Raw genomic sequence first — 26,462 nt, 5'->3', positions numbered from 1 at the left:
TATTTATGTGTTACTTAAACCACAGAAGACATTTTTAACTGCCTACTGAATACAGTCATCCCTCAGTATCCTTGGGAGATTGGTTCCGGAACCCCATGGATACAAAAATCCATGAATGCCCAAGTCCCTTATACAAAATGGTGTAGGATTTGCATATAACCTATGCACATCCTCCCCTATACTTTAAATCATCTCTAAATTACTTATACCTAACACAATGTAGTGCTATGTAATAGTTGTTCTACTCTATTTTTTTATTTGTATTATTTTTATTGACAAGGAGTAAATGTCAAAGAAGGTGGGCACTAGATTCAAGGGAGTTCTCATAGAGAAGATACTGGCTGAACTAGGAGTTGAAGGATAAATGGGATCACATAAGTGGGAGATAATGTTGACAAAAGTGTTTAAAATAAGGAAAACAAGACTTTTAGTTCTAACAAGATTTCTCCCATGCTAAGTACAACTATAAACACTGGAAATAAAATGAGACAACCAAAAGAGAACTTGGAAAGGTAGAGAGTGAAAGGCAAACTGGTTAGCGACCCCAGGACTAAAGGAGAAACACAGTGGCAGAGCATCTCTTACACCCACCCAACTGAAGAAGGTGATGTGATGCAAGCCCAATGTTTCCCAACTTCCCACATAGCAACAGAAGGCAGCCCAGGTAGGGTCCTTCCTCCCCTGGATGGAAAAAGAGTTCTACCCACAAGACCAGGCCAGTCCTGCAGGCCCCACCCCAGCCCCAGCAGTGCAGATCAATCAGAAGCCCCAGTGATAATGAGGAACTAGAGGAAGCATTCTCTGTTCACTCTACACACACACATTTCCTTACCTAGAAACACTACTGAAACTGACAAGGGGGAATCCTGCCACAGAATTGGCTAGCCCAGAAGCCTCTTTGTCCCCAGAGGCCTCCTCACACAATAAGAGACACAGGCCGGATGTGCCCATGTGGGAAGCTTCTTCTTTTTGGTGAAAATGAAACTTCCCTCCCCAACTTACAGGTTCCAGGCAGCCTGGCCAAGAGATGCTCCGTCTGCCCCCTCAAGTGGCACTGGTAGGAAACAGTGGGAGTCTCAGGTAAATTAAGCAGACTAAAATAACACCGCAAAGGCTCTGATAATTAAATTTTCATTGGAACCACTGTCCACAAAAGATGGCCAAGACCTGTATGCTAAAACTAAGCATGTCTGCTAAAATCAAAAATTTAAATAGGACCCAGTGTGTCCTAACATACTAACAGCAAAATGCCCAGGATACAAATGACTAAAAGACAATGAACAAAGAAGAGGTCTGGGAGTATAAAAATCATTGTCAGATGTAGCAAGAATAGAAAAAGGTATCACCAGAAAGAAGGTATCCAGGTAATAATAATGAGAGCTGGAGTCACATTTGTTGCTGATAGTTTACTAGACACTGTTCTAGGAACATAAAATGAATGAACTATTTTGTTAAAACCATTCTATTGATTAGGTATTGTTCTTATTATTTCTGTTTTTGCATGGATAAACTAAGGCATAGGGAGGTTAATTAACTTGAACCAGTCAAACAGCTCATAAGTGATGGAGTCAGGATTTACAAACTTTCAGTCACACTCTCAGCTTCCACTCTGTACTTAGAGTGATATAAAGTAGGATACAGTAGATTGTGAATGGCCATGACTGCCTTTTTAAGGGATTTAGATTGTATTTCGTAGGCAAACGACTACATGAGCAAATCTGTATGTTAAAAAACAACTCTGGAAATAACAAAAAGGATTAATTACAAGAAGAAAGACTAAAATAGAAAAAGCAGATAATGGCCGTAAGTAAGCAAAGGAAAGGACGTTAAGAATTTAAACTACACAAGTAACAATATCACTGAGGAGAGGCTATTACCAGGGATAAAAGGAAATTTTAACAGGAAGACATAATAACTCTAAACATTTATACAATTTATACACCTAATATCAAAGGTTCAAGACACATGAAGCAAAAATTGATGGAACTTCAAGGTGAAATAGATGAATACATACTATAGTCAAGGATTTCTTTTCTTTTTTGAGATGGAGTCTCGCTCTGTTGCCCAGGCTGGAGTGCAGTGGCACGATCTCAGCTCACCGCAAGCTCTGCCTCCCGGGTTCAGGCCATTCTCCTACCTTAGCCCCCCGAGCAGCTGCGACTACAGGCGCCCGCCACCACACCCAGCTAATTTTTTTTTTTTTTTTTTTTTTGTATTTTTAGTAGAGACGTGGTTTCACTGTGTGAGCCAGGGTGGTCTCGATCTCCTGACCTCGTGATCCACCTGCCTCAACCTCCCAAAGTGCTGGGATTACAGGCGTGAGCCACTGTGCCCGGCCTATAGTCAAGGATTTCAACACACCTCTCTCAATGATCTATGGAACAGGTGGATAAAAGTCAGTAATGATATAGAAGAACTGAACAACCTATCAACCAATTGTATTAACCCTTCAACCAAAACCAGCAGAATATTTTAGAACACAGAGCACTTACCAAGAGAGGTCACAAGTTAAACCATAAAACAAGTATCAATAAGTTAAAAAGGTACAAATTAGACAAGTATTTTATGACAAAGAAGTAATTAAATAGAAAACTAATAGCAAAAAGGAATCTGGAAAACCCCAAAATATTTTGGAATAAAATATATACCCTCTTAACACATCTGTCAAAGAATAAATCAAACACAAAATCACCAACTCTTAACTGAATGAAAATGAAAATACAAAGAATTGGATTGTGCAGAATACAAACAAAACATGCTCAAAGAAAAATTAAGGCCTATATTAGAGAAGAAGTAAATATTAAATTATTAACCACAGATTTATCTGAAGAAATTAGAAAAAGAAGACATAAGTAGAAGTAGAAAAATAGAAATAATAAAGAGTAGAAGTCAATGAATAAGGGAAAAAATAAACAGCAAAACCAGTAACACCAAAAGTCAGTTCTTTGACAAGATCAATAAAACTAGTAAATCTCAACCCAGACTGATTTGGGAAGAGAGACAGAGAGGCAGAGACAGAGAAGATAGAAGTTACCAATATTTATCCATATAAGATATGAATAATTATACCGTAACTAGAAATAAAACATCATTACAGATCCTATAGACATAAGAAGGATAAAAAGAAATAACAAACAACACAAAAACCCTATTTTTATTAAAGATATCAAATTTTTAGTTAAAAATTCTCCCAGAAATAAAACTCCAGGCCAAGATGACTTCCCTGCTGAATTCTGTAAAACATTTAACAGATGACACCAATTCTGCGTAATACCTATCAGAAAAATAAAGCGGAGGAATCACCTCTCACTTCATCATGTGAGACCAGCATTATATTGATGTCCAAACTAGACAAAGACATTCAAAAAAAAAAAAAAACTATAGATCTATTTCTTATGAACATAGTTGTAAAAATTACTAACAAAATTTTAGCACAAATCCCCAAATATATAAAACAAATAGCACATTATGACTGTATTAGTTTGTTTTCACACTGCTGATTAAGCATACCCAAGACTGGGAAGAAAAAGAGATCTAACTGGACTCATAGTTCCACATGGCTGAGGAGGTCTCAGAATCATGGTGGGAGGTGAAAGAAACTTCTTACATGGCAGTGGCAAGAGGAAAATGAGGAAGAAGTAAAAGCAGAAACCCTTGATAAACCCATCAGATTTCATGAGACTTAATTCACTATCATGAGAATAGCACAGGAAAGACCAGCCCCCATGATTCAATTACCTCTCCCTGGATCCCTCCCACAACACGTAGGAATTCTGGGAGATACAATTCAAGTTGAGATTTGGGTGGGGACACAGCCAAACCATATCCATGACCAAGTAGGAATTTTCCAGGGAATGAAAGGTTGTTTTAACATTTGAAAAAATCAATCAACAAAATTCACTGCATTAACAGACCAAAAATGGAAACCATATGGTGATCTTAATAGATCCATAAAAAGCTTTTGCCAAAATTCTACATTCATTTCTGATGAAAAAACTCTCAGCTAAGTAGAAATAGAAGGAAATTTCCTCAACCAGAGAGGAAAAAGGCATCTATGAAAAACTTATAGCTAACGTCATACTCAAAAAGTCCTAATGATTTCCCCCAAGATCAGGAACAAGGCAAAATGTTTGCTCTCACCACTTGTATTAAGAGTTCTAGCCAGTACAATAAGACAAGGGAAAGTATTTAAACAAGAAAGGAAAAATTAAAACATGTATTTGCAGATGATATGATTGTCTGTATAGAAAATTCTGAGTAATTGGCCTGGCATGGTGGCTCACGCTTGTAATCCCAGCACTTTGGGAGACCGAGATGGGCAGATCACGAGGTCAGGAGTTCGAGACCAGCCTGACCAAGATAGTGAAACCCTGTCTCTACTAAAAATACGAAAATTAGCCAGGCATGGTGTCACACACCTGTAATCCCAGCTACTTGGGAGGCTGAGGCAGAGGAATCACTTGAACCCGGGAGGCGGAGGTTGCAGTGAGCCAAGATCATGCCATTGCACTCCAGCCTGGGCAACAAGAGCAAAACTCCATCTTTTTTAAAAAAAAATAATTTAAAAGAAAATTCTGAGTAATCTACAAGAAAAGCCACATGAGGTAATAAATGAGATTGGGAAAATCTCAGTATTCAAAGCCAATACAAAAAGTCAACTGTATTTCTATACGATAGCAACAAAAAATTGGAAGGTAAAATTTAAGAAAATTTAATAGCATCAAAAAAATAGAATGCCTAATAAATTTTATAAAATCAAAAGCTACAAGTCATCTGAGAGAAATTAAAGAAAGCCTAAATAAATGTAGATATATATTAGTAAGTGTTTTCATGGATCAGAAAATTTGTTATTAGTAGGATATCATTTCTTTCCAAGTTGGTCTTTAGATTCAGTGCAATCCCAGCAAGTGGTTTTGTGGAAATAAACTAATTCAAAAATTTGCACGAAAGTGCAAAAGACCTAGAATTGTTAAAACAACTTTTAAAAAGAAGAAAAATATTGGAAAACTAACACTACCTGATTTCAAGATTATAAATCTACTGGTTTCAAAACAATGTTGAATTGATGTAGAGACAGACATGAAGATCAATGGAACAAAATAGTGCACAAAAATATACACCTACATATATGATCAATTAATTTTCAGCAAAGGCTCCAAGGCAGTTCAATGAGGACAAGATAATCACTTAAACAGTGTTGGGAGAAGGGGCTACCTATATGTCTGAAAAAACAAAAGTTAACCTCTTATCTCTTCTCACATCACATAAAAAGATTACTGATGACAGATCTTAGAATTAAGCATAAGATACAAAACAATAGCATTTTTAGAAGAAAACTTAGGAAGAAATCTTAGTAATACTCAGTTTGGCAAACATTTCTTAAATTTGACACATAAAAAAGAAAAAGCATGGGCTTCACCAAAGAAGATATGCAGATGGCAAATAAGCACATAAAAGGATGCCCCAAATTATTAGTCATTAGAGAAATACACATTAAAATTACAAGGAGATAGCACTATCCTCCTAGTAGAGTGGCTAAAATGAAAAAGACCAACCAGTCCAAGTGTTGATGAGGATGTAGAACAACTTTAACTCCAACAGCTGTTGGTCAGAATATAAATGGTTTATCACTTTGGAAAACAGTTTGACAGTATTTTTAGTCAGACATACACCTATCACACAGTCAGATCATTCTATACCTAGGTATTTCCTCTAGAGAAATAAAAGCATATGTCCACACAAAGACTCATATGTGAATGTTCATAGCAGCTATATGTAGAATAGCAAAAACTGGAAACAACCCAAATGTGTATCAAATGAATTTTAAAATTTTGTAATATTCATATAATGGAATACAACTTTGCAATAAAATATACTTTTACTATTTACATAACAGTCTATAAAAATGCATAAAAATTTCTAGTGACAGAAAACAGATCAGAAATTGCTTGTATGTATGGGGTAGAGGGGTGGAAGCAGGGAAAGAGAAGTTACAAATGATCATAATGGTAACTTTTGACTTATAGCCATCTTCATTGTTTTCCTTGTGGTGATGGTTTCATAGGTGTATACATGATGTCAAAAGTCATCAAATTGTACAATTTAAGTAAATGTTATTTATTTTATGTAGGTTATATCTCAGGAAAGCTATCTTTAAAATATCTCACATTTGAGAAAAAAAAAATTAATGGTTAGCAGCCTGACATCATTCTTACATTTGGTAGAGATTATCACCTGTATGCGTTTCTATTCACACTGAATTTTTGCCAATGTTCAATGTATTTAGATTTTCTTACTTATATCTGTCTCCTAGAAGCATCAAATCAATGTTTCTTGCCCTAAATTTTCACAGGTGCACCTGTTGGAACTTATATTTGCAGCACTTTTTAATTTGACCTCCAGAATCTCATGAATATACTTGTTTACTATTTATACAGTGTACTATATATTTTTTTATATATATATATTCAGATAAATATAAGCTCCACCTCAGCTCCAGAAACATCCAATTCTTAAGTGTTGAAAGTTTTTCCATGTGCCAGTTGATAGATCCCATCTTTATTAAGCATATTTTCATTCTAGTATAACTCTGTACTCTGATGTGGCTTCTGAATTTAAAAAGAAAACAACAATAGAAAATCCACAATAGAAACAAAAAGACCTAATTTAGAAAACCAAGTTTAACTGGATTTAAGTATCTCAGAAAACATAAAATGGAGGACTTGTACATTGCAAAAAAAAAAACAAAAAACAAAAAACAAAAAACAAAAAAAAACCTCATTCTACATAGTGTAGAATAACATTTTCAACCTCAAATTTGGCACATACAAGAAAGAGTGTTCTTGCAATAATTTTTATGAAATTCTCAAAAACTTACTTAAAATATCATATACTCTTGATTACTGAGGTAATGAAGAATGTGACAAAAATCCAACAATGATAGGACATCAAAGCTTAATGAGGTTTGAAATCATTAACCTAGAGTTCTCACTAAATAGAGAAATACACTGACAAAATTTTAAAATGTTCTGATAAAATTATCTCAACATTTCAGTACATTGCGATTAATTTGTAGCTAGAGAAAATATTTTCCCAACATTGTTACAACCATGGAAAACTAGATGCCCTTTAATAACAGACATCTTAGAATATGTATTGTTAAGGCTTGATGCTCTTTAAAAACTTCAACAGCTTTTACTACAGTAATTTGATTTTATTCTAAGTTGTTCTTCATTACCAGTTCATAGAGCAAAAAGCATAAGCCAAACTTCCAAAGGACTCATCACATTCTCAGTTGAAATCAAATTAAAAACTAAACACAGGAATGTGCTCTCAAGGTCATCTAAGTATATTTTTCTTTATACTTGCACACCTTTTTCAGTACTTTATGACCATCTTCATTTTATTGAACTGAAGATTTTTACAAAGGAAGTCAGTCTTTCTATCCAGACATTGAAATGTAAAATGTGTAAGAAGATAAAGAAGAACACTTAGGCTAAAATCAGGAAAATAATGCTTGTCTCAGAAGGAATTGAATGAAAAGAAAATAAGAGATATGATTAATTATAATAAGGAGGAAGAGAACATCACATAACTTTAGATGTGTGACTAAGACTCAAGGAATTTAAAGTAGATGACAGATCTGCAGAAAAGACACTGGTTTTTCCACTAGAAACTATATTAACTCATAATGGGAAGGCAAAGACAAGAAAAGATGACTGCAGAGTAAATTTTACCCGTGTCAATAAGTTTACCGTAGGAAGGATATTTTAAGTAATTTTTTTCAATTATAAACTTACTTTTAAAATAGGTATTTTATGTGCCATCAATTTGAATGAAAGTAACATAAGTAATTTTTTACTGCTACAGTTTTTATTGTTCATTTTCCAACCTGTACGCCAACTCTTGGGGTTCACTTTAATTTGCCTTATTGACAAAGCTACTTCCAGCTGCCCACCCTTTTCTAAAGTATGTTCTTCCAAAACCACGTAGCTTCTGATTGCTAGCTTAGGTACAATCTGACTACAGTTCAGGAGGACGATTTTTTAATTGTATATGAAAGACACCTTCTATTTCAAGAGTGGGAGTCTGTCCATCATTAGTATTAGACAAATCTTTAGATCCATCATTGGTATTAGACAGAATTTTTTTTGAAACATCTTCAAATTTTGCTTCACCTTCCAAAACAACCGATCCTAAATTTATTGCTGGAATTCCTGCCGCCTGCGGTGACTGAAATTCAGTAGACACATTCTCTACCAGCGCCTCATCTTCAGGGGTTTGTTCAGATGGTGGAGGTGCAACTTCAGCAGAGGCCTCTTGTATAGCAAACTCGTCAGTCAGAAGCAAATCAGCTGGTGGGGAATGTTTGTCAACAGGGGCCTCTTCCGCAGGGACCTCATAAGCTGGGGGAGAGTGTACTGCAACAAGGGTCTCTTCTATAGGAGTCTCCTCAGCTGGTGGAGACTGAACATCAGCAGGGGCCTCCTCAGCTGGTGGAGGCTGAACTTCAGCAGGGGCCTCGTCAGCTGGTGGAGGCTGAACTTCAGCAGGGGCCTCCTCAGCTGGTGGAGGCTGAACTTCAGCAGGGGCCTCGTCAGCTGGTGGAGGCTGAACTTCAGCAGGGGCCTCCTCAGCTGGTGGAGGCTGAACTTCAGCAGGGGCCTCGTCAGCTGGGGGAGGCTGAACTTCAGCAGGGGCCTCCTCAGCTGGTGGAGGCTGAACTTCAGCAGGGGCCTCGTCAGCTGGTGGAGGCTGAACTTCAGCAGGAGCCTCTTCTGCAGAAGCCTCTGTAGCTTCTAGAAGCTGAATTTCAGCAGAGGCCTCTTCTGCAGTGGTCTCTTCACCTGATGGAGGCTGAAGCTCAAGAGGGGCCTCTTCTATAGAAACTCCCTTAGCTGATGGAAATTGAACTTCAGTAGGCGCCTCTTCTGCAGAAGTCTCCTCAGATAGTGGAGATCGAGTTTCAGCAGGAGTTTCATATGCAGGAGCCTCTGTAGCTGCTAGAAGCTGAATTTCAGCAGAAGCCTCTTCTGCAGGGGTCTCTTCAGCTAATGGAGACTGAACTTCAGCAGGAGCCTCTTCTGCAGGGGTCTCCATAGCTGTTGAAAGCTGAAGTTCTCCAGCCTCTTCTCTAGGAGCCTCTTCAGGTAATAGAGGCTGAACTTCAGCAAGGTTCTCTTCAACAGTGGTAGGCTCTACTTTAGCTGGGGCCTCTTCAAGGGCGCCCTCAGCTGGTAAAGGCTGTACTTCAATGGGAGCCTTTTCAGCTGAGGGAGACTGAATTTCACCAGGAAGCTCTACTGAAGGAGACTTTTCAGCTGATGGAGGCAGAATTTCAGCAGGAGGCTCTTCTGAAGAGGACTCTTCAGCTGATGGAGGCAGAATTTCAGCAGGAAACTCCACTAATGGGGCCTCTTCAGCGGGTGGAGGCTGAACTTTAACAGAATTCTCTGCAACTGCAGTGGCTGCCTCAGCAGCAGGAGTCTCTTCAGTTGATGGCTGTACTTGGACATGTGTCTCTTCATCGGGTCTGGGCTCTGCCTTAGCAGTGGCCTCTTCAACTAATGGAGGCTGTATTTCAGCTGGGAATTTTCCTGTTGGTGGAGGCTTTATTTCAGCAGAAGCCACTTTTTTAACAGCAAAACCTTCTTGTACAACAGGTGTAGTTACTTCTTCCCTAAGCCCATCTTCTAAAAGTACCGGTGGACCATTTTTAGTCTCCTGAGTAAATGAAGTTCTGCTGATGCTTTTCTGCTTAATTTCTTCATTGCTGCTTGTTGCTGGTTGAAATTCAGGGTGTTCACTAGCAGAAATCATTCCTGAGGATTTACGTTTCCAGGCACCTTCCTTTGACTTTGTAAAAGAACTATCTGGCCTGGAAATAGCCACTATTTCTGATTCACTAAAGTATGTCTGTTGTTCCTTGTCCACTTTTTCCACATGGGGGATGTGCATCATGGTCCAGTATTCTGTACGGCTGGTCTGTTGAGATCTGTCCATTTTTAGTTGAACTAAAGGTATGTTTGGTGGAATTTCTACTTCCTGAACACTCTCTGGCAATTCAATAGCTGCTTCTCTAACGTCAGCTGACTTTTCTTCAGGTACCACGGTTTTCTCAACTAACTTGACTTCTTTTTTCTCTTCTACAATGGTGTCTGTCTGGAGAGACTTACTAGTCATTTCCTGTCCACGCTTTCTCTTTGTCCAAGTTTGCTGAAGTTCAGAAGATACTCTAATAGACTCATAGGCTTTGGCAGAGTAGTTGCCTTTGCTTTCAGAAGTATTACCAATACGATGGGTAGCTTTGGGGCTAGATGATTTTGGTATGGGCATGTGTTTCTTTTTCTCTATTACATCAGTTTGCTGGGATTTGTCTACCATTGGTTGGCTGGGTCGTCTTCTCTTTCGAATTTCTTGCCTACACGCTGAGATAGGCTTATCAGAGTCATCACTTTCTTCCATTTCTAAGACTAGTGATTTCAGATTTATTAATTTTCAAGTGATGGCCAAAAATCACAAACGTACCAAGTGTCGAAGACTTTGCCTTTCTTAGGTGTCATTCTGTTGAGCTCCCTCAGAAAAAAAGTAATTCATAAGTTATTACATTCCATACTACACTCTTGTTGGATCCCACCTTATTCAGTAAGCATCTTTCTTGTTTAGCCTCTGTTATAACTAAATATCACTTTTAGAAGTTTCCTTCAAGGGTCTATGACATCATAGCCAATTCTGCCTTCAGGATTCCGTCAGTGGTATTCCTAGGGCTTTTAAACTTAGTATACATTCATAGGTAATGGCTGCAAGTGAGAATCTACTTTTTGAAACAAGTCAAGTTAAAAAAAAGCATTTGTCTACAAAAGAACATCAGGTAAATTCCAGTAATGCCACTTTCTAATTGCTGAAATTGATGCTTTCGAACTTTCAGTTCTGTTCTTTTCATCCTATTATCAAAGACAGTAATGCAGAACTCAGAATGCTGCAGCCTATTTTCAACTGTACAAAACAACCCATAACATGTGTGAGGATGTTCTATTAACGTATTTTATATGACTTGAAAAGAAGTTACTACTGTTTGAAAAACTTGAATTCTGAAGTTCATCTTCATATAAGCTTCTTTTCTACATCCTTAGCCTTCAGTAACACAACAGCCTATTCTCAAAATATAGAAGGCAGGTTTATCTTCTAAAACATCGTGTGATATTTTAATTTTTATTTAACTATTTTAGAGTGTAGTTCCACCCAAAATTGCCAACTAAAAGAATGAGTCTAAATACACACCAAGGGAGAAAAAAATGCACCTTTTGAAGTAGTCACATTAGACTCTGCTGAGTACCCACATGGGAATGAATGCCCCAATGTAGATAAAAACTTTATTTTTATTTTTGTTTTGTTTTTTGAGATAGGATCTCACTCTGTCCCCCAGGCTGGAGTGCAGTGGTACAATCATACCTCACTGCAGCCTCAATCTTCTGGGCTTAAGCAATACTCCTACCCCAGCCCCCCCAGTAGCTGAGATTACAGGCATGAGCCACTGCACCAGCTGAAGATAAAAACATTAAAAAATGAAGCTATGAAAAGGAGGAACTCCAGTCAAGCAGATTGTAGATGACATTGTATTAGATTTGGAATACAGATAAAATTTTAACTGATATCACTCAAGAATTTTACTAGAAAGATGAATATTGATCAAACAGTATGCAAAAACATTGTGCATTAGTCTGAGGAAAATTAAGAAGAGAAAACAGACTTTTAAAATACAGTTATAGGAGACAATGTAATAACCATATGCCAAATAATAATTATGACTGCATTAATCTGGGAATATTTTTAAATTTATTTATGCCATATTGCCCCTAGAAAACATGGTGAATTGAATAATTCCCCTTTTTTCACATGCATTGGTATTATGAGCTGAATGTTTGTGGCCCTATCTCTTTACCCACAAATTCATATGTTGGAACCCCAAAAGTTATGGTATTTGAAGATGGGATCTTTGGGAGTTACAGGCATACTTCATTTTATTACACTTCACTTTTTTGTGTTTTACAGATCCTGCACTTTTTACAAATTGAAAGTCTGTGGCAAGCCTGCATCAAGAAAATCCATTGATGCCATTTTTTCAAACAGTATGTGCTCATTTCATTTCTTTGTCTCACATTTTGGTAATCCCTGCAACATTTCAAACTTTTTCATTATTATAATATCTGCTGTGGTGATCTATGATCAGTGATCTTGATGTTACTACTGTAAATATTTGCAGCACCATACCTTATATATAACAAATTTAATAGAAAAACATTGTGTGTGTTCTGACTAATCCACCAGCCAGCTGTTCCCCCGTCTCTCTCTCTCTCTCTCTGTCCTCAGGCCTTTCTATTGGTTGAGACACAACAATATTGAAATTAGGAAAATTGATAGCCCTACAATGGCCTCTAAGTGTTCAAGTGAAAAGAAGAGTCACAGACCTCTCATTTGAAATTCATGTTGTTTTCATGCCTGCTAACACAACATCCATTCTGTAGCCGGTGGATCAAGGAGTAATTTTGATTTTCAATTTTATTATTTAAATATATTTCATAATGCTATGGCTGCCATAGATAGTGATTCCATTAATGGATGTGAAATTGAAAGTAAATTTAAACCCTCTGGAAAGGATTTACCATTTTAGATGCCATTAAGAATCTTTATGAAGAATGGTAATAGGTCTAAATATCAACATTAACAGGAGTCTGGAAGAAGTTGATTCCAACCCTCATAGATGACTTTGAGGGGTTCAAGATTTCAGTGGAGAAAGTAACTGCAGATGTGGTGGAAATAGCAAGAAAATGTAAATTATATGTAGAGCCTGAAGACATGACTGAATTGCTGCAATCTAATGGTAAAACTTTAATGGACAAAGGGTTGCTTCTTATGGATGAGCAAAGAAAGTCGTTTCTTGAGATGGAATCTACTCCTAGTGAGGTGCTGTGAACACTGTTGCAAAAACAACAAAGGATTTAGAATATTCCATAAACTTCATTGATAAAGCAATGGTAGGGTTTGAGAGGATTTACTCCGATTTTGAAAAAAAGTTTTGATGCTGTAAAATAGTACTGCATGCTACAGAGAAACATTTCATAAAAGGGTCAATTGATGGGGTAATCTCTATTGGGTTGTTTATCAACATCTTTGTGGTTGCAAAGAGAGAGCCTGGTGTTTGTCTCAATTATATCTGACAAACATTGCAGGTGTGTTTTGTAGTCAAGTTTCTGAAATTTCATGTAATATCTTCAAAGTCTATTTTGGGTCAATTCACAACAAGAAATAAATGTCAAAGCCAACATCGCACTAATTGGGTTAATATAAGATTATGTGTATTGGATTAGTTTTGCTTCTTTAACTTAAATAAGGCTTTTCCAAATTTCCTTAAACTGAATTATCGATTTCAACTAAATTGAATTATCAATTTCCAGTCCTTAGATCTTTATGTTTTCCTCTCTTGTCTGTCTTTTTCATACAAGCCATTTTGACAGCGGGGAGATGACATCTCATTGTGGTTTTGATTTGCATTTCTCTGATTAGTGATGTTGAGTATTTTTTCATATCACTGTTGATCATTTGTATGCCATCTTTTAAGAAATGTCTATTCAGATATTTTGCCTATTTTTGTATAAATTTATGTGGTACAAGTATAATTTTGTTACATAGATATATTACATGTGGTGGAGTCAGAGATTTTAGTGTGACTATTACCTGAATAATATAAATTGTACCCATTAGGTAATTTCTTATCATCCCCCACTTCCATCTCTCACACTTCTGAGTCTCCATTGTTGTATCAGTTGACACTCTGCATCCATGTGGATGCTTTATTTAGCTCCCACTTATAAGTGAGAAGATGCATTGCCTTTCTGTTTCTGAGTTGTTTCTCTTAAAATAATGGCCTCCAGTTCCATTCATGTTGCAGCAAAAGACATGATTTTATTTTTTTTAATTTTCTACCAGGTTAAGCTTTATTTATTTTTTATTTTTAATTATACTTTAAGTTCTAGGGTACATGTGCACAACATGCAAGTTTGCTACATAGGCATACATGTGCCATGTTGGTTTGCTGCACCCATTAACTCATCATTTACATTAGGTATTTCTCCTAATGTTATCCCTCCCCCTTCTCCACACCCCATGACAGGCCCTGGGGTGGGATGTTCCCCGCACTGTGTCCAAGTGTTCTCATTGTTCAATGCCCACCTATGAGTGAGAACATGCGGTGTTTGCTTTTCTGTCCTTGTAATAGTTTGCTCAAAATGATGATTTCCAGCTTCATCCATATCCCTGAAAGGACATGAACTCATCCTTTTTTATGACTGCATAGTATTCTGTGGTGTATATGTGCCATATTTTCTTAATCCAGTCTATCACTGATGGACATTTGGGTTGGTTCCAAGTCTTTGCTATTGTGAATAGTGCCAAAATAAACATATGTGTGCATGTGTCTTTATAGTAGCATGATTTATGATCCTTTGGTATCTACCCAGTAGTGGGATTGCTGGGTCAAATGATATTTCTAGTTCTAGATCCTTGAGGAATTGCCACACTGTCTTCCATAATGGTTGAACTAGTTTACACTACCAACAGTGTAAAAGCATTGCTATTTCTCCATATCCTGTCCAGCATCTGTTGTTTCCTGACTTTTTAATGATCACCATTCTAACTGGTGTGAGATGGTATCTCACTGTGGTTTTGATTTGCATTTCTCTGATGACCAGTGATGATGAGCATTTTTTTCATGTGTCTATTGGCTTCATAAATGTCTTCTATTGAGAAGTGTCTGTTCATATCCTTTGCCCACTATTTGACAGGGTTGTTTTCTTCTCGTAAATTTGTTTAAGTTCTTTGTAGATTCTGGATATTAGACCTTTGTCAGATGAGTAGATTGAAAAAATTTTCTCCCATTCTGTAGGTGCCTGTTCACTCAGATGGTAGTTTCTTTTGCTGCAGAAGCTCATTGTTTAATTAGATCCCCTTTGTCTATTTTGACTTTTGTTGCCATTGTTTTTGGTGCTTTAGTCATGAAGTCCTTGCCCATGCCTCTGTCGTGAATGGTATTGCCTAGGTTTTCTTCTAGGGTTTTTATGGTTTTAGGTCTAACATTTAAGTGTTTAATCCATCTTGAATTAATTTTGTATAAGATGTAAGGAAGGGATCCAGTTTCTGTTTTCTACATATGGCTAGCCAGTTTTCCCAGCACCGTTTATTAAATAGGAAATCCTTTCCCCATATCTTGTTTTTGTCAGGTTTGTCAAAGATCAGATGGTTGTAGATGTGTGGTGTTATTTCTGAGGCCTCTGTTCTGTTGCATTGGTATATATATATATATATATATATGTTTTGGTACCAGTACCTTGCTGTTTTGGTTGCTGTAACCTTATAATATAGTTTGAAGTCAGGTAGCATGATGCCTCCAGCTTAGTTCTCTTTGCTCAGGATTGCCATGGCAATTCGGGCTCTTTTTTGGTTCCATATGAACTTTAAAGGAGTTTTTTCCAATTCTATGAAGAAAGTCATTGGTAGCTTGATGGGGATGGCATTGAATCTATAAATTACCTTGGGCAGTATGGGCATTTTCACAATATTGATTCTTCCTATCCATGAGCATGGAATGTTCTTCCATTTGTGTGTGTCCTCTTTTATTTTGTTGAGCAGTGGTTTGTAGTTCTTCTTGAAGAGGTTCTTCACATCCCTTGTAAGTTGGATTCCTAGGTATTTTATTCTATTTGTAGCAATTGTAAATGGGAGGTCACTCATGATTTGGCTCTCTGTTTGTCTGTTATTGGTGTATAGGAATGCTTGTGATTTTTGCACATTGATTTTGTATCCTGAGACTTTGCTGAAGTTGCTTATCAGCTTAAGGACATTTGGGGCTCAGACAATGGGATTTTCTTAATATACAATCATGTCATCTGCAAACAGGAACAATTTGACTTCCTCTTTTCCTAATTGAATACCCTTTATTACTTTTTCTTACCTGACTGCCTTGCCAGAACTTCCAACACTATGTTGAATAGGAGTGGTGAGAGAGGGCATCCCTGTCTTGTGCCAGTTTTCAAAGGGAATGCTTCCAGTTTTTGTCCATTCAGTATGATATTGGCTGTGGGTTTGTCATGAATAGCTCTTACTATTTGGAGATACATTCCATCAATACCTAGTTTATGGAGAGATTTTAGCATGAAGGCTGTTGAATTTTCTCGAAGGCCTTTTCTGCATCTATTGAGATAATCATGTGGTTTTTGTCATTGTTTCTGTTTATGTAATAAATTACATTTATTGATTTGCATGTGTTGAACCAACCTTGCATCCCAGGAATGAAGCCAACTTGATTGTGATGGATAAGCTTTTTGATATGCTGCTGGATTTGGTTTGCCAGTATTTTATTGAGGATTTTTGCATCGATGTTCATCAGGGATATTGGTCTAAAATTCTCTTTTTTTGTTGTGTCTCTGCCAGGCTTTGGTATCAGGATGATGCTGGCCTCATAAAATGAGTTAGGGAGGATTCCCTCTTTTTCTATTGATTGGAATAGTTTCAGAAGGAATGGTACCAGCTCCTCTTTGTATCTCTGGTAGAATTTGGCTGTGAATCCATCTGGTCCTGGACTTTTTGGTTGGTAGGCTATTAATTATTGCCTCGATTTCAGAGCCTGGTATTGGTCTATTCAGGGATTCAACTTCTTCCTGGTTTAGTCTTGGGAGGGTGTATGTGTCTAGGAATTTATCCATTTCTTCTAGGTTTTCTAATTTATTTGCATAGGGGTGTTTATAGCATTCTCTGATGGTAGTTTGTATTTCTGTGGGATCAGTGGTTATATCCCCTTTATCATTTTTTATTGTGACTATTTGATTCTTCTCTCTTTTCTTCTTTATTAGTCTTGCTAGTGGTCTATCAATTTTGTTGATCTTTTCAGAAAACCAGCTCCTGGATTCATTGATTTTTTTGAAGGGTTTTTTGTGTCTCTATCTCCTTCAGTTCTGCTCTGACTTTAGTTATTTCTTGCCTTCTGCTAGCTTTTGAATTTGTTTACTCTTGCTTCTCTAGTTCTTTTAATAGTGATGTTAAGGTGTCAATTTTAGATCTTTCCTGCTTTCTCTTGTGGGCATTTAGTGCTATAAACTTCCCTCTACAAACTGCTTTAATTGTCTGCCAGAGATTCTGGTACATGGTGTCTTCATTCTCATTTAGTCTTTTTTATCAGAGACTAGGATTGTAACCCCTGCTTTTTTTGCTTTCCATTTTCTTGGTAGATCTTCCTGCATCCCTTGATTTTGAGCCTATGAGTGTCTCTGCATATGAGATGGGTCTCCTGAATACAACACCCTGATGGGTCTTGACTCTTCATCCAATTTGACAGTCTGTGTCTTTTAACTGGGGTATATAGCCCATTTACATTTAAAGTTAATACTGTTATGTGTAAATTTGGTCCTGTCATTATGATGTTAGCTGGTTATTTTGCCCATTAGTTGATGCAGTTTCTTCCTAGCATTGATGGTGTTTACAATTTGACATGTTTTTGCAGTGGCTGGTACTGGTTGTTCCTTTCACTGTGCTTCCTTCAGGAGCTCTTGTAAGGCAGGCCTGATGGTGACAAAATCTCTCAGCATTTGCTTGTCTGTAAAGGATTTTATTTCTCCTTCACTTATGAAACTTAGTTTGGCTGTATATGAAATTCTGGGTTGAAAATTCTTTTCTTTAAGAATGTTGAATATTGGCCCCCACTCTCTTCTGGCTTGTAGAGTTTCTGCTGAGAGATCCACTGTTAGTCTGATGGGCTTCCCTTTGTGGGTAACCTGCCCTTTCTCTCTGGCTGCCATTAACATTTTTTCCTTCATTTCAACCTTGGTGAATGTGACAATTATGTGTCTTGGGGGTTGCTCTTCTCAAGGAGTATCTTTGTGGTGTTCTCTGTATTTCCTGAATTTGAATGTTGGCCTATCTTGCTAGGTTGGGGAAGTTCTCCTGGATAATATCCTGCAGAGTGTTTTCCAATTTGGTTCCATTCTCCCTGTCACGTTCAGGTACACCAGTTAAACATAGATTTGGTCTTTTCACATAGTCCCATATTTCTTGGAGGCTTTGTTTGTTTATTTTTACTCTTTTATCTCTAAACTTCTCTTCTCACTTTATTTCATTTATTTGATCTTCAATCACTGATACCCCTTATTCCACTTGATTGAATCAGCTATTGAAGCTTGTGCATGTGACACATAATTATTGTCCCATGGTTTTCAGCTCCATCAGGTCATTTAAGGTCTTCTCTACACTGTTTATTCTAGTTAGCCATTCATCTAATCTTTTTTCAAGATTTTTAGCTTCCATGCGATGGGTTCAAACATCTTCCTTTAGCTCAGAGAAGTTTGTTATTATCGACCTTCTGAAGCCTACTTCTGTCAACTCATCAAAGTCATTCTCTGTCCAGCTTTGTTCTGTTGCTGGCAAAGAGCTGTGAGCCTTTGGAGGAGTAGAGGTGCTCTGGTTTTTAGAATTTTCAGCTCTTCTGCTCTGGTTTCTCCCCATCTTTGTGGTTTGATCTACCTTTGGTCTTTGATGTTGGTGACCTACAGATGGAATTTTGGTGTGGATGTCCTTTTTGTTGATGTTGATATATTCCTTTTTGTTTGTTAGTTTTCCTCCTAACAGTCAGGTCTCTCAGCTGCAGATCTGTTGGAGTGTGCTGGAGGTCTACTCCAGACATTTTTTGCTTGGGTATCACCAGTAGAGGCTGCAGAACAACAAATATTGCAGAACAGCAAATATTGCTGCCTGATCCTTCATCTAGAAGCTTCATCCCAGAGGGGCACCAGCCTATATGAGGTGTCAGTCAGCCCCTTCTGGGAGGTGTCTCCCAGTTAGGTTACACAGGGGTCAGGGACCCACTTGAGGAGGTAGTCTGTCCATTCTCAGAGCTCAAACACTGTGCTGGGAGAACTGCTGCTCTCTTCAGAGCTGTCAGACAGGGATGTTTAAGTCTACAGAAGTTTCTTTTGCCTTTTATTCAGAGGCAGCAGGCCTTGCTGAGCTGCGGTGGGCTCCAACCAGTTCGAGCTTCCCAGGCTGCTTTGTTTACCTACTCAAGCCGCAGCAATGGTACATACCCCTCCCCCTGCCAGGCTGCTGCCTCACAGGTCAATCTCAGACTGCTGCACTAGCAGTGAGCAAGGCTCCATGGGCATGGGACCTGCTGAGTCAGGCACAGGATATAATCTCCCGGTGTGCCATTTGCTGAGACCATTGGAAAAGCACAGTATTTGGGCAAGAGTGTCCCGTTTTTTTTCCAGGTACAGCCTGTCACGGCTTTCCTTGGCCTAGAAAGGGAAATCCTCCAACCCCTTGCACTTCCCAGATGAGGTGATGCCCTGCCCTGCTTCAGCTGACCCTCCATGGGCTGCACCCACTGTCCAACCAGTCCCAGTGAGATGAACCAGGTACCTCAGTTGGAAATGCAGAAATCACTCATCTTCTGCATTGATCATTCAGGGAGCTACAGACTGGAGCTGTTCCTGTTCTGCCATTTTGAAACACCTAGCAATTTCATTTTTTATGGCTAAATAGCATTCCGTCATGTATATACACTACATTGGCTTTATCTAGTCATCCATTAATGGACACTTAAGCTGATTTCTTATCTTTGTTACTGTGAATATTGCTGTGGTAAACATACTAGTATAGGTATCTTTTTGGTATAATGATTGCTCATCCTTTAATTTGATTATTTGATTTTTTTTTTTTCTAGTGAGCTGTTTGAGCTCCTTGTATGTTCTGGTTATCAATCTCTTGTCAGACAATTAGTCTACAAATGATTTCTCCAATGCTATGGTTGTCTTTTCACTTTGTTGGCTCTTTCCTTTGCTGTGCAGAAGATTTTTAGCTTGAAGTGATCCCATTTGTCTGATTTTGGTTTGGTTGCCTGTGCTTGCCCAGACCAATGTCCTGAATTATTTCTACTAGGTTTCATAGTGTTATATCTTAGATTTAAGTCTTTAATCCATTTTAATTTGATTCTTGTGTATAGTGAGAGCTAGGAGTCTAGTTTCATTCTTTGGCATATAGTGATCCAGTTTTCCCAACACCATTTATTGAAAAGACTATCTTTTTCCCATTGTGTGTTCCTGTTGCCTTTCTCAAAAACGAATTGATTGTATGTATATTCTTGGATTTATATCAAAGTTATCTATTCTGTTTTATTGATCTATGTGTCTATTTTTATGTCAGTACTGTGTTATTTGGTTACTATACTTTGTGGTAAATTTTGAAGTCAGGTAGTATGATGCCTCCTGTTTTGTTCTTTTTGCTCAGGACTGCTTTAGCTATTCAGGGTTTTTTGTGGTTTCATACAAATTTTAGAAGTTTTTTTTTCTATTTCTGTAAAGAATATCATTGGTATTTTGTTAGGGATAGCATTGAATCTATAAATTGCTGAGCAGAATTGTAATTTTAATAATGTTAATTATGCCAGTCCATGAGCATGGAATAGCTTTCCATTTTTTGTATAATTTTCTATTTATTTTATTAAAGTTGTATAGTTTTCCTTGTCTAGATCTTACACTTCATTGTCTAGATTGATTCCAAGGTATTTTATATTTTTGCAGCTACTGTAAATGGGATTGCTTTCTTGATTTCTTTTTCAGATTGTTCACTATTGGCATATAAAAATGTCGCTGATTTTTATATATTTATTTTGTTTCTACAACTTTACTGAATTTATCAGTTTAAACAGTTTTTTGGTGGAGTCTTTAGGTTTTCTTATGTATAAGATCATGTTATCTGTGAACAAGGCTAATTTGACTTCTTCCTTTCCAATGTGGACGCTTTTCATTTCTTTTTCTTGCCTAATTGATCTATCTAGGACATCCAGTTTTATGTTGAATAATGGTGGCAAAAGTGGACATGCTTGTCCTGTTCCATTTTTTCCTCATTCAACACAATGCTAGATGTGGGTTTGTCTTATGCAGTCTTCATTATTTTAAGGTATGTCCTCTCTATATCCACTTTGATGAGGGTTTTTATCATAAAGAAATATTAAACTTTATCAAGTGCTTTTTTGGCATCTATTGAAATGATCATATCATTTTTGTTCCTGATTCAGTTAAGGTGACGTATCACATTCATTGATTTACATATGTTGAACCATCCTTACGTCCCTGGGACGAATCCCACTTGATAATGCTGAATGATCTTTTTAATGTGTTGTTGAATTCAGTTTGCTAGTATTTTGTTGAGGATTTTTGTATCTTGTTCATCAGTGATACTGGTTTGTAGTTTTCTTTTTTGCTGTGTCCTTCTTTGGTTTTGGAATTAGAGTAATGCTGGCCTTGTAAAATGACCCTGGAAGTCCTCCCTCCTCTTGTATTTTCTGGAATTATTTAAAGAGAATTAATATTAATTCTTGTTTAAACGTTTGGTAAAATGCAACAGTGAAGCCCTCATGTCCTGGGCTTTTATTTGATGGGAGACTTTTTATTACTACAGCTTCACTATCATTACTTGTTATTGGTTTGTTGAGGTTCTCTGTTTCTTCATGGTTCAATCTTGGCAGGTTTTATGTGTCCAGTAATTTATCCATTTTTGTCAGGTCTTCAAATTGGTTGGCATATAGATTTTCATAATAGTCTCTAGGAATTATTTGTATTTCTGATGTTTTGGATGTCAGATCTCCTTTCTTTTTGCTCATTTTATTTATTTGAATCATCTCCTTTTTCTAAGTCTAGCCAAAGGTTTTGTTGATTTTATTTTTCAAAAAACCCTTTTTGGTTTTGCTGATCTTCTGTGTTGTTTTTTAGTCTCCATTTTATTTATTTCTGCACTGATCTTTATTATTTCCTTCCTTGTACTAATTTTGGATTTCTTTTGTTCTTTCCTTTCTTATTCCTTGCAGTGCATCATTAGGTTGTTTATTTGAAGCCTTTCTACTTTTATCATACAGGTATTATTGCTGTAAACTTCCTTCTTAGTACTGCTTTGCCATATCCCATAGATTCTGATATGTTGTATTTTCATTAACATTTGTTTCAAGAAATCTTTAATTTATTAATTTCTTCATTGATTCATTGGTTGTTCCAGAACACGTTGTTTAATTTCCATGTGTTTGCGTATTTTTAAGGTTCCTCTTGTTACTGATGTCTAGTTTTATTCCACTGTGGCCAGAAAAGGTACTTGATATGGTTTTTATTTTTTAAAATTGATTCATACTTGCTTTGTAGCCTGATACGGTCTATTCTAAAGAATGTTCCGTGTGCTGATGAAAAGAATGTGTATTCTGCAATAGTTAAGTTAAAGGTTCTTTAAATATCAGTTAGGCCTATTAAATCTAGTGTATTGTTTAACTCTGTTTCTTTGTTGCTTTTCTGTCTGGATGATCAGTCTATACTGAAAGTTGAGTATTAATATCCTCCACTATTGTGTTGCTATCTGTCTCTCCCTTTAAATCTATTAATGTTTGCTTTATACACTTGGGATCTCCAGTGTTAAATGCATAGATATTTAGGATTTGTATATTGTCTTGCTGAATTGACCTCTTTATCTTAATATAGTGACTTTCTTTGTCATTGTTACAGTCTTAGATTTGTAGACCATTTTATCTAATATAAGTGGAGCTACCCCTGTTCATTTTTGGTTTCCAGTTACATGGAATATGTTTTCCAGCACTTTACTTTCAGTTTATATGTATCTCTACAGGTCAAGTGGGTTTCTTGAAGGCAGCACATAGGTGGGTCTTGTTTCTTAATCCATGCAGCCACTCTAGCCCTTTTAATTAAAGAATTGTAACTATTTACATTCAGTGTTATTATTGGTAAGACTTACTATTGCCATTTTTTGGCTTGTTTTCTGGTTTTAAGATTCCTCTCTTCCTTTTCTCCTTTCTTTCTTTCTGTCTTCCTTTGTGGTTAAGTGGTTATATCTGGCAGTATGTTTTAATTTTCTTTATTTTTAGTGAATCTAGTGTAGGTTTTTCACTGTAGTTACCATGAGGCTTACAAAGAACATCTTATTTACATAACAAGTTATTTTAACGAGGCGAAAACTTATCTTACATCACAAGCAAAATAACAGAAACAAAGGTTAAAAAAAACCCATGTAAAAAATTCTACACTTTAACTCTACCTTCTCCCCAACCACACTGTGACTTTTATTTGTCTCAGTGTACACATTTTTATATTACCTATCTCTTAGCAGGTTGCTGTAGCATTATTGTTCTTTGTATATTTATCTTGTGGGCTTCACACTAGATTTATGAGTAGATTTCACACTACAGATACAGATATAGAGTACTCTAGATTTTCCCATTTACTTAATTTAACCAATGGGTTTTATACCTTAAAGTTTTCTTTTGTACATTAGTGCTTTTTTCTTTCAGACTGATGAACTCCCTTTAGCATTTCTTGCAAGACAAGTCTGGTGGTGGTGAATTCTCTGTTTTTGTTTGTCTGAGAAAAAAATATATATGTCTCTCCTTCATAGTTAAATGTTAATTTTGCTGGATGCAGTTCTTTGACGACAGTTGTTGTTTTTTTTTTTTTTTTCCCTTTGGGCCCATTGAAAATGTCATTCTAGTCCCTCCTGCCTATAAGGTTTGAGGAGTCTGTTGCCAGATGAATTTGGAACTTCTTCCTATGTTGTTTCTTTTCTTTTGCTGCTTTTGACATCTGTTAGTCTTTGACCTTTGAGAGTTTAATTATTATATGCTTTATGATAAGTAGTCATATTTGGGTTGAATCTGTTTGGTGCCCTAAGACCTTTCTGTACATAGTTGTTTTTTTTTTTTTTTTTCTCAAGTTTTGGAAAGTTTTCTGTTCTTATTTCCCTGAATAAACTTTCTACACCCTTCTTGCTCAGCTCCCTCTTGAACACCAACAATTCTTAGATTTGGTCTCTTGAAATAATTTTCTATATCTTGTAGGTGGTCTTCATTCCTTTTATTCATTTTCTTTTTTCCCCTCTGTGTATTTTCAAATAGCTGGCCTTCAAGCTCACTGATTTTTTTTCATTAGTTGGTTCATTCTGCTGTTGAGGGCCTCTAAAGAGTGCTTCAATTCAGCAAATGTATTCACTTCAGCAATGTCTTATTATTTTAATCTTTTTGTTAAATTTCTCTGCTAGATTTCTGAATTTCTTCTCTGTATTACCTTGGAGCTCACTGAGTTTTCTTAATATTGGTATTTCAGATTCCTGGTCAGAGAGCTCACATATCACCATCTTGTTAGAATCAGTCATTTAATTTTTACTTTGTCCTCATGGGGAGGTAATGGTTTTCTGTTTGTTCTTGTTTCTTGTGATCATATATCTGTGGTCTTTCCATTGAATAATTAGTTATTTATTCTAGAATTACTCTGTGTGGCTTGTTTTGGATTTTACTGAATATATTTTCTTAGCAAATCCTGTAGGTCACTGCCTCCTTGTTGATGCTGAGTGATACCTTAGACCCAGGTTCACTTCAGTTATAATAAATGGTCAGAGTGCTGCCTGTCCCAAGTAGGGGATGTTCCAAAGGGATTATCCCAGCAGTGTGGGAAGAGTGACTAGGGTTTGTGTCCAGTGTATCCAAAGAACATACCTTCTACAGTGTGCTGCTGCTGAACAGTCATTCTGATTTGGCATCTCCTTTGGCCAAGTTACACAGCAGAGTTTCTAGGATTAGGAAGTGGTAGTACTAGCTCCCCTCATTGTCTCTGCCCATCCTCAAAGATATTTCTCTATTCAGGCAGTCATGATGCTTCCCATGAAAACTCAGGAAGGTGGAGAAGCTGGTCAAGAACCTCAATTTCACTTCTTCCACTGTATAAATCATGAGTTGTGGGGAGATTTTTTTATATGCTTGGTGCCAGGCAGAATGGGGGTGGAGGGGCATTACAGATGTGGAAGATCAATTCTCCTACCATCTACTCAGAGTTTTTCCACTTCTCTGAAGCCCGAGCAAGTGTCTCTCATCTTCACACTTAAGCTCTGGGTTGTTGGTGGTGAAAATCTTACTGTTCCATGTTTGTTTTTGGTTTTCTGTATGGGAGGAGAGGGAGGGAAGCCAGCTTGCCTCTACACTGCCATTTTGGAATTGGAAATCAGAAGGTGATCTTTCTTAATCATGCATCAAACTGTCATAGTAAACTGCCTTTTGCTACTAGTATTAGCTTGTTCATAAAAATATCATGCATAGATAATTTTAAAAATTACCTAAGATTTCAAGTAGAATAATGAGATTTCATGGAGCAGTTTCTCATTCCATTCTTAAGACATACATATGTTTCTTTTGCTCTGCTCATCTACATGACCCCACTAATCATTACACAATCTCTCTTTCAATTTAGGACTTGGCATTTTATCTTTTGTTCTAGAAATCTCAGATGATTCAGCTCTCTCTCTCTCTCTCTCTCTCTCTCTCTCTCTCTCGCTCACTTGGTTCACATCTGTTATGGATTGAATTGTAATTCCCCAAAAGATATGTTGAAGTCCTACTGCCAGTACCTGTGAATATGACCTTCTTTGGAAATAGGGTCTTTACAGATGTAATTAGGTTAAGATGGTATCCTTATAAGAAGACAAACATTGGGGCTGGGTGCAGCGACTCACGCCTGTAATCTCAGCACTTTGGGAGACCGAAGCAGATGGATCACTTGAGGTCAGGAGTTTGAGACCAGCCTGGACAACACGGCAAAATCCTGTCTCTACTAAAAATATAAAACTTAGTCAGGCATGGTATTGTGTGCCTGTCATTCTAGCTAGTCAGGAGACTGAGGAACAAGAATCGCTTGAACCTGGGAGGTGGAGGTTGCAGTGAGCCAAGATTGTGCCACTGCTCTCCAGCTTGGCTGATGGAGTATGTCTCCTTAAAAGAGAGAGAGAGAAATTTGGACACAGACACAGTAGGAAGATGGACATGTAAAGATCGAGACATTAGAGTTATGCTGCCCCAGAGTAAGGAATATCTGGGGCTATAAGAGGTTTCAGAGGGACCATGGTCCCGCTGCCACCTTAATTTGGAATTTCTAGTCTTCAGACTTTGAGGGAATAAATTTGTTATCATAACTCAATTTGTGGTACTTGCTTGTTGCAGCCCTAGGAAACTATTACTACATCATTTTGTAGCCCCATGTTTCTGACTCTTGCGTGACACACTGTACTTCTGACTCTCTCACTCTCTGGCATTTGTTTCTTTATTTTTTATTCAGGCTTGTCATTACCATGTTCAACCCATTTCTATAATCATAAAACCAGAGAGATTTGCTGAAAGACTTCCTCCTGATGATTTAATTTTATCAAAACAAGTTCGCTGAGTAGCATTTAATTTTACTTATAATTCTGATGACTTTGAAAGCTATGATTTAGTGATGGCAGAGATGCTATGAACTAACATAGGGCAAATATCTAAACTGTGACCTATATTACCTTGTTTGTAACCGAATAGAACAAGTAAGATGAAGCCTGAAAAAATGCCCATT

The 26,462-nt window shown here is 37.2% G+C and overlaps 1 protein-coding gene and 1 long non-coding RNA gene across 6 annotated transcripts in view; one reads left to right on the top strand and one right to left on the bottom strand.

Annotated features, from left to right (window-relative positions):
- Positions 1-7,850: 7,850 nt before the first annotated feature.
- Positions 7,851-10,715, bottom strand: FSCB (fibrous sheath CABYR binding protein). Its single transcript, XM_031668146.1, has one exon. The coding sequence runs from the start codon at positions 10,462-10,464 to the stop codon at positions 8,023-8,025; it is 2,442 nt and encodes an 813-aa protein (XP_031524006.1). The 5' UTR covers positions 10,465-10,715; the 3' UTR covers positions 7,851-8,022.
- Positions 10,716-10,781: 66 nt separating this feature from the next.
- The window catches only part of LOC116275728, a 40,567-nt gene continuing 24,886 nt past the window's right edge, over positions 10,782-26,462 (top strand). For all 5 annotated transcript variants that reach the window (XR_004184929.1, XR_004184927.1, XR_004184928.1 and 2 more), the window contains exons 1-2: positions 10,782-10,870; positions 12,052-12,128. This is a non-coding gene — a long non-coding RNA (uncharacterized LOC116275728). The remainder of the gene's footprint in view (positions 10,871-12,051; positions 12,129-26,462) is intronic.

This window comes from Papio anubis, chromosome 7, assembly GCF_008728515.1.
Source record: "Papio anubis isolate 15944 chromosome 7, Panubis1.0, whole genome shotgun sequence".
Taxonomy (NCBI): domain Eukaryota; kingdom Metazoa; phylum Chordata; class Mammalia; order Primates; family Cercopithecidae; genus Papio; species Papio anubis.
This window is presented reverse-complemented; position numbering and strand designations above follow the sequence as displayed.

What these genes read in the sequence shown, in the direction of transcription:
- FSCB (XM_031668146.1), bottom strand. Translation starts at nt 10,464, where the DNA reads ATGGAAGAAAGTGATGACTCTGATAAGCCTATCTCAGCGTGTAGGCAA.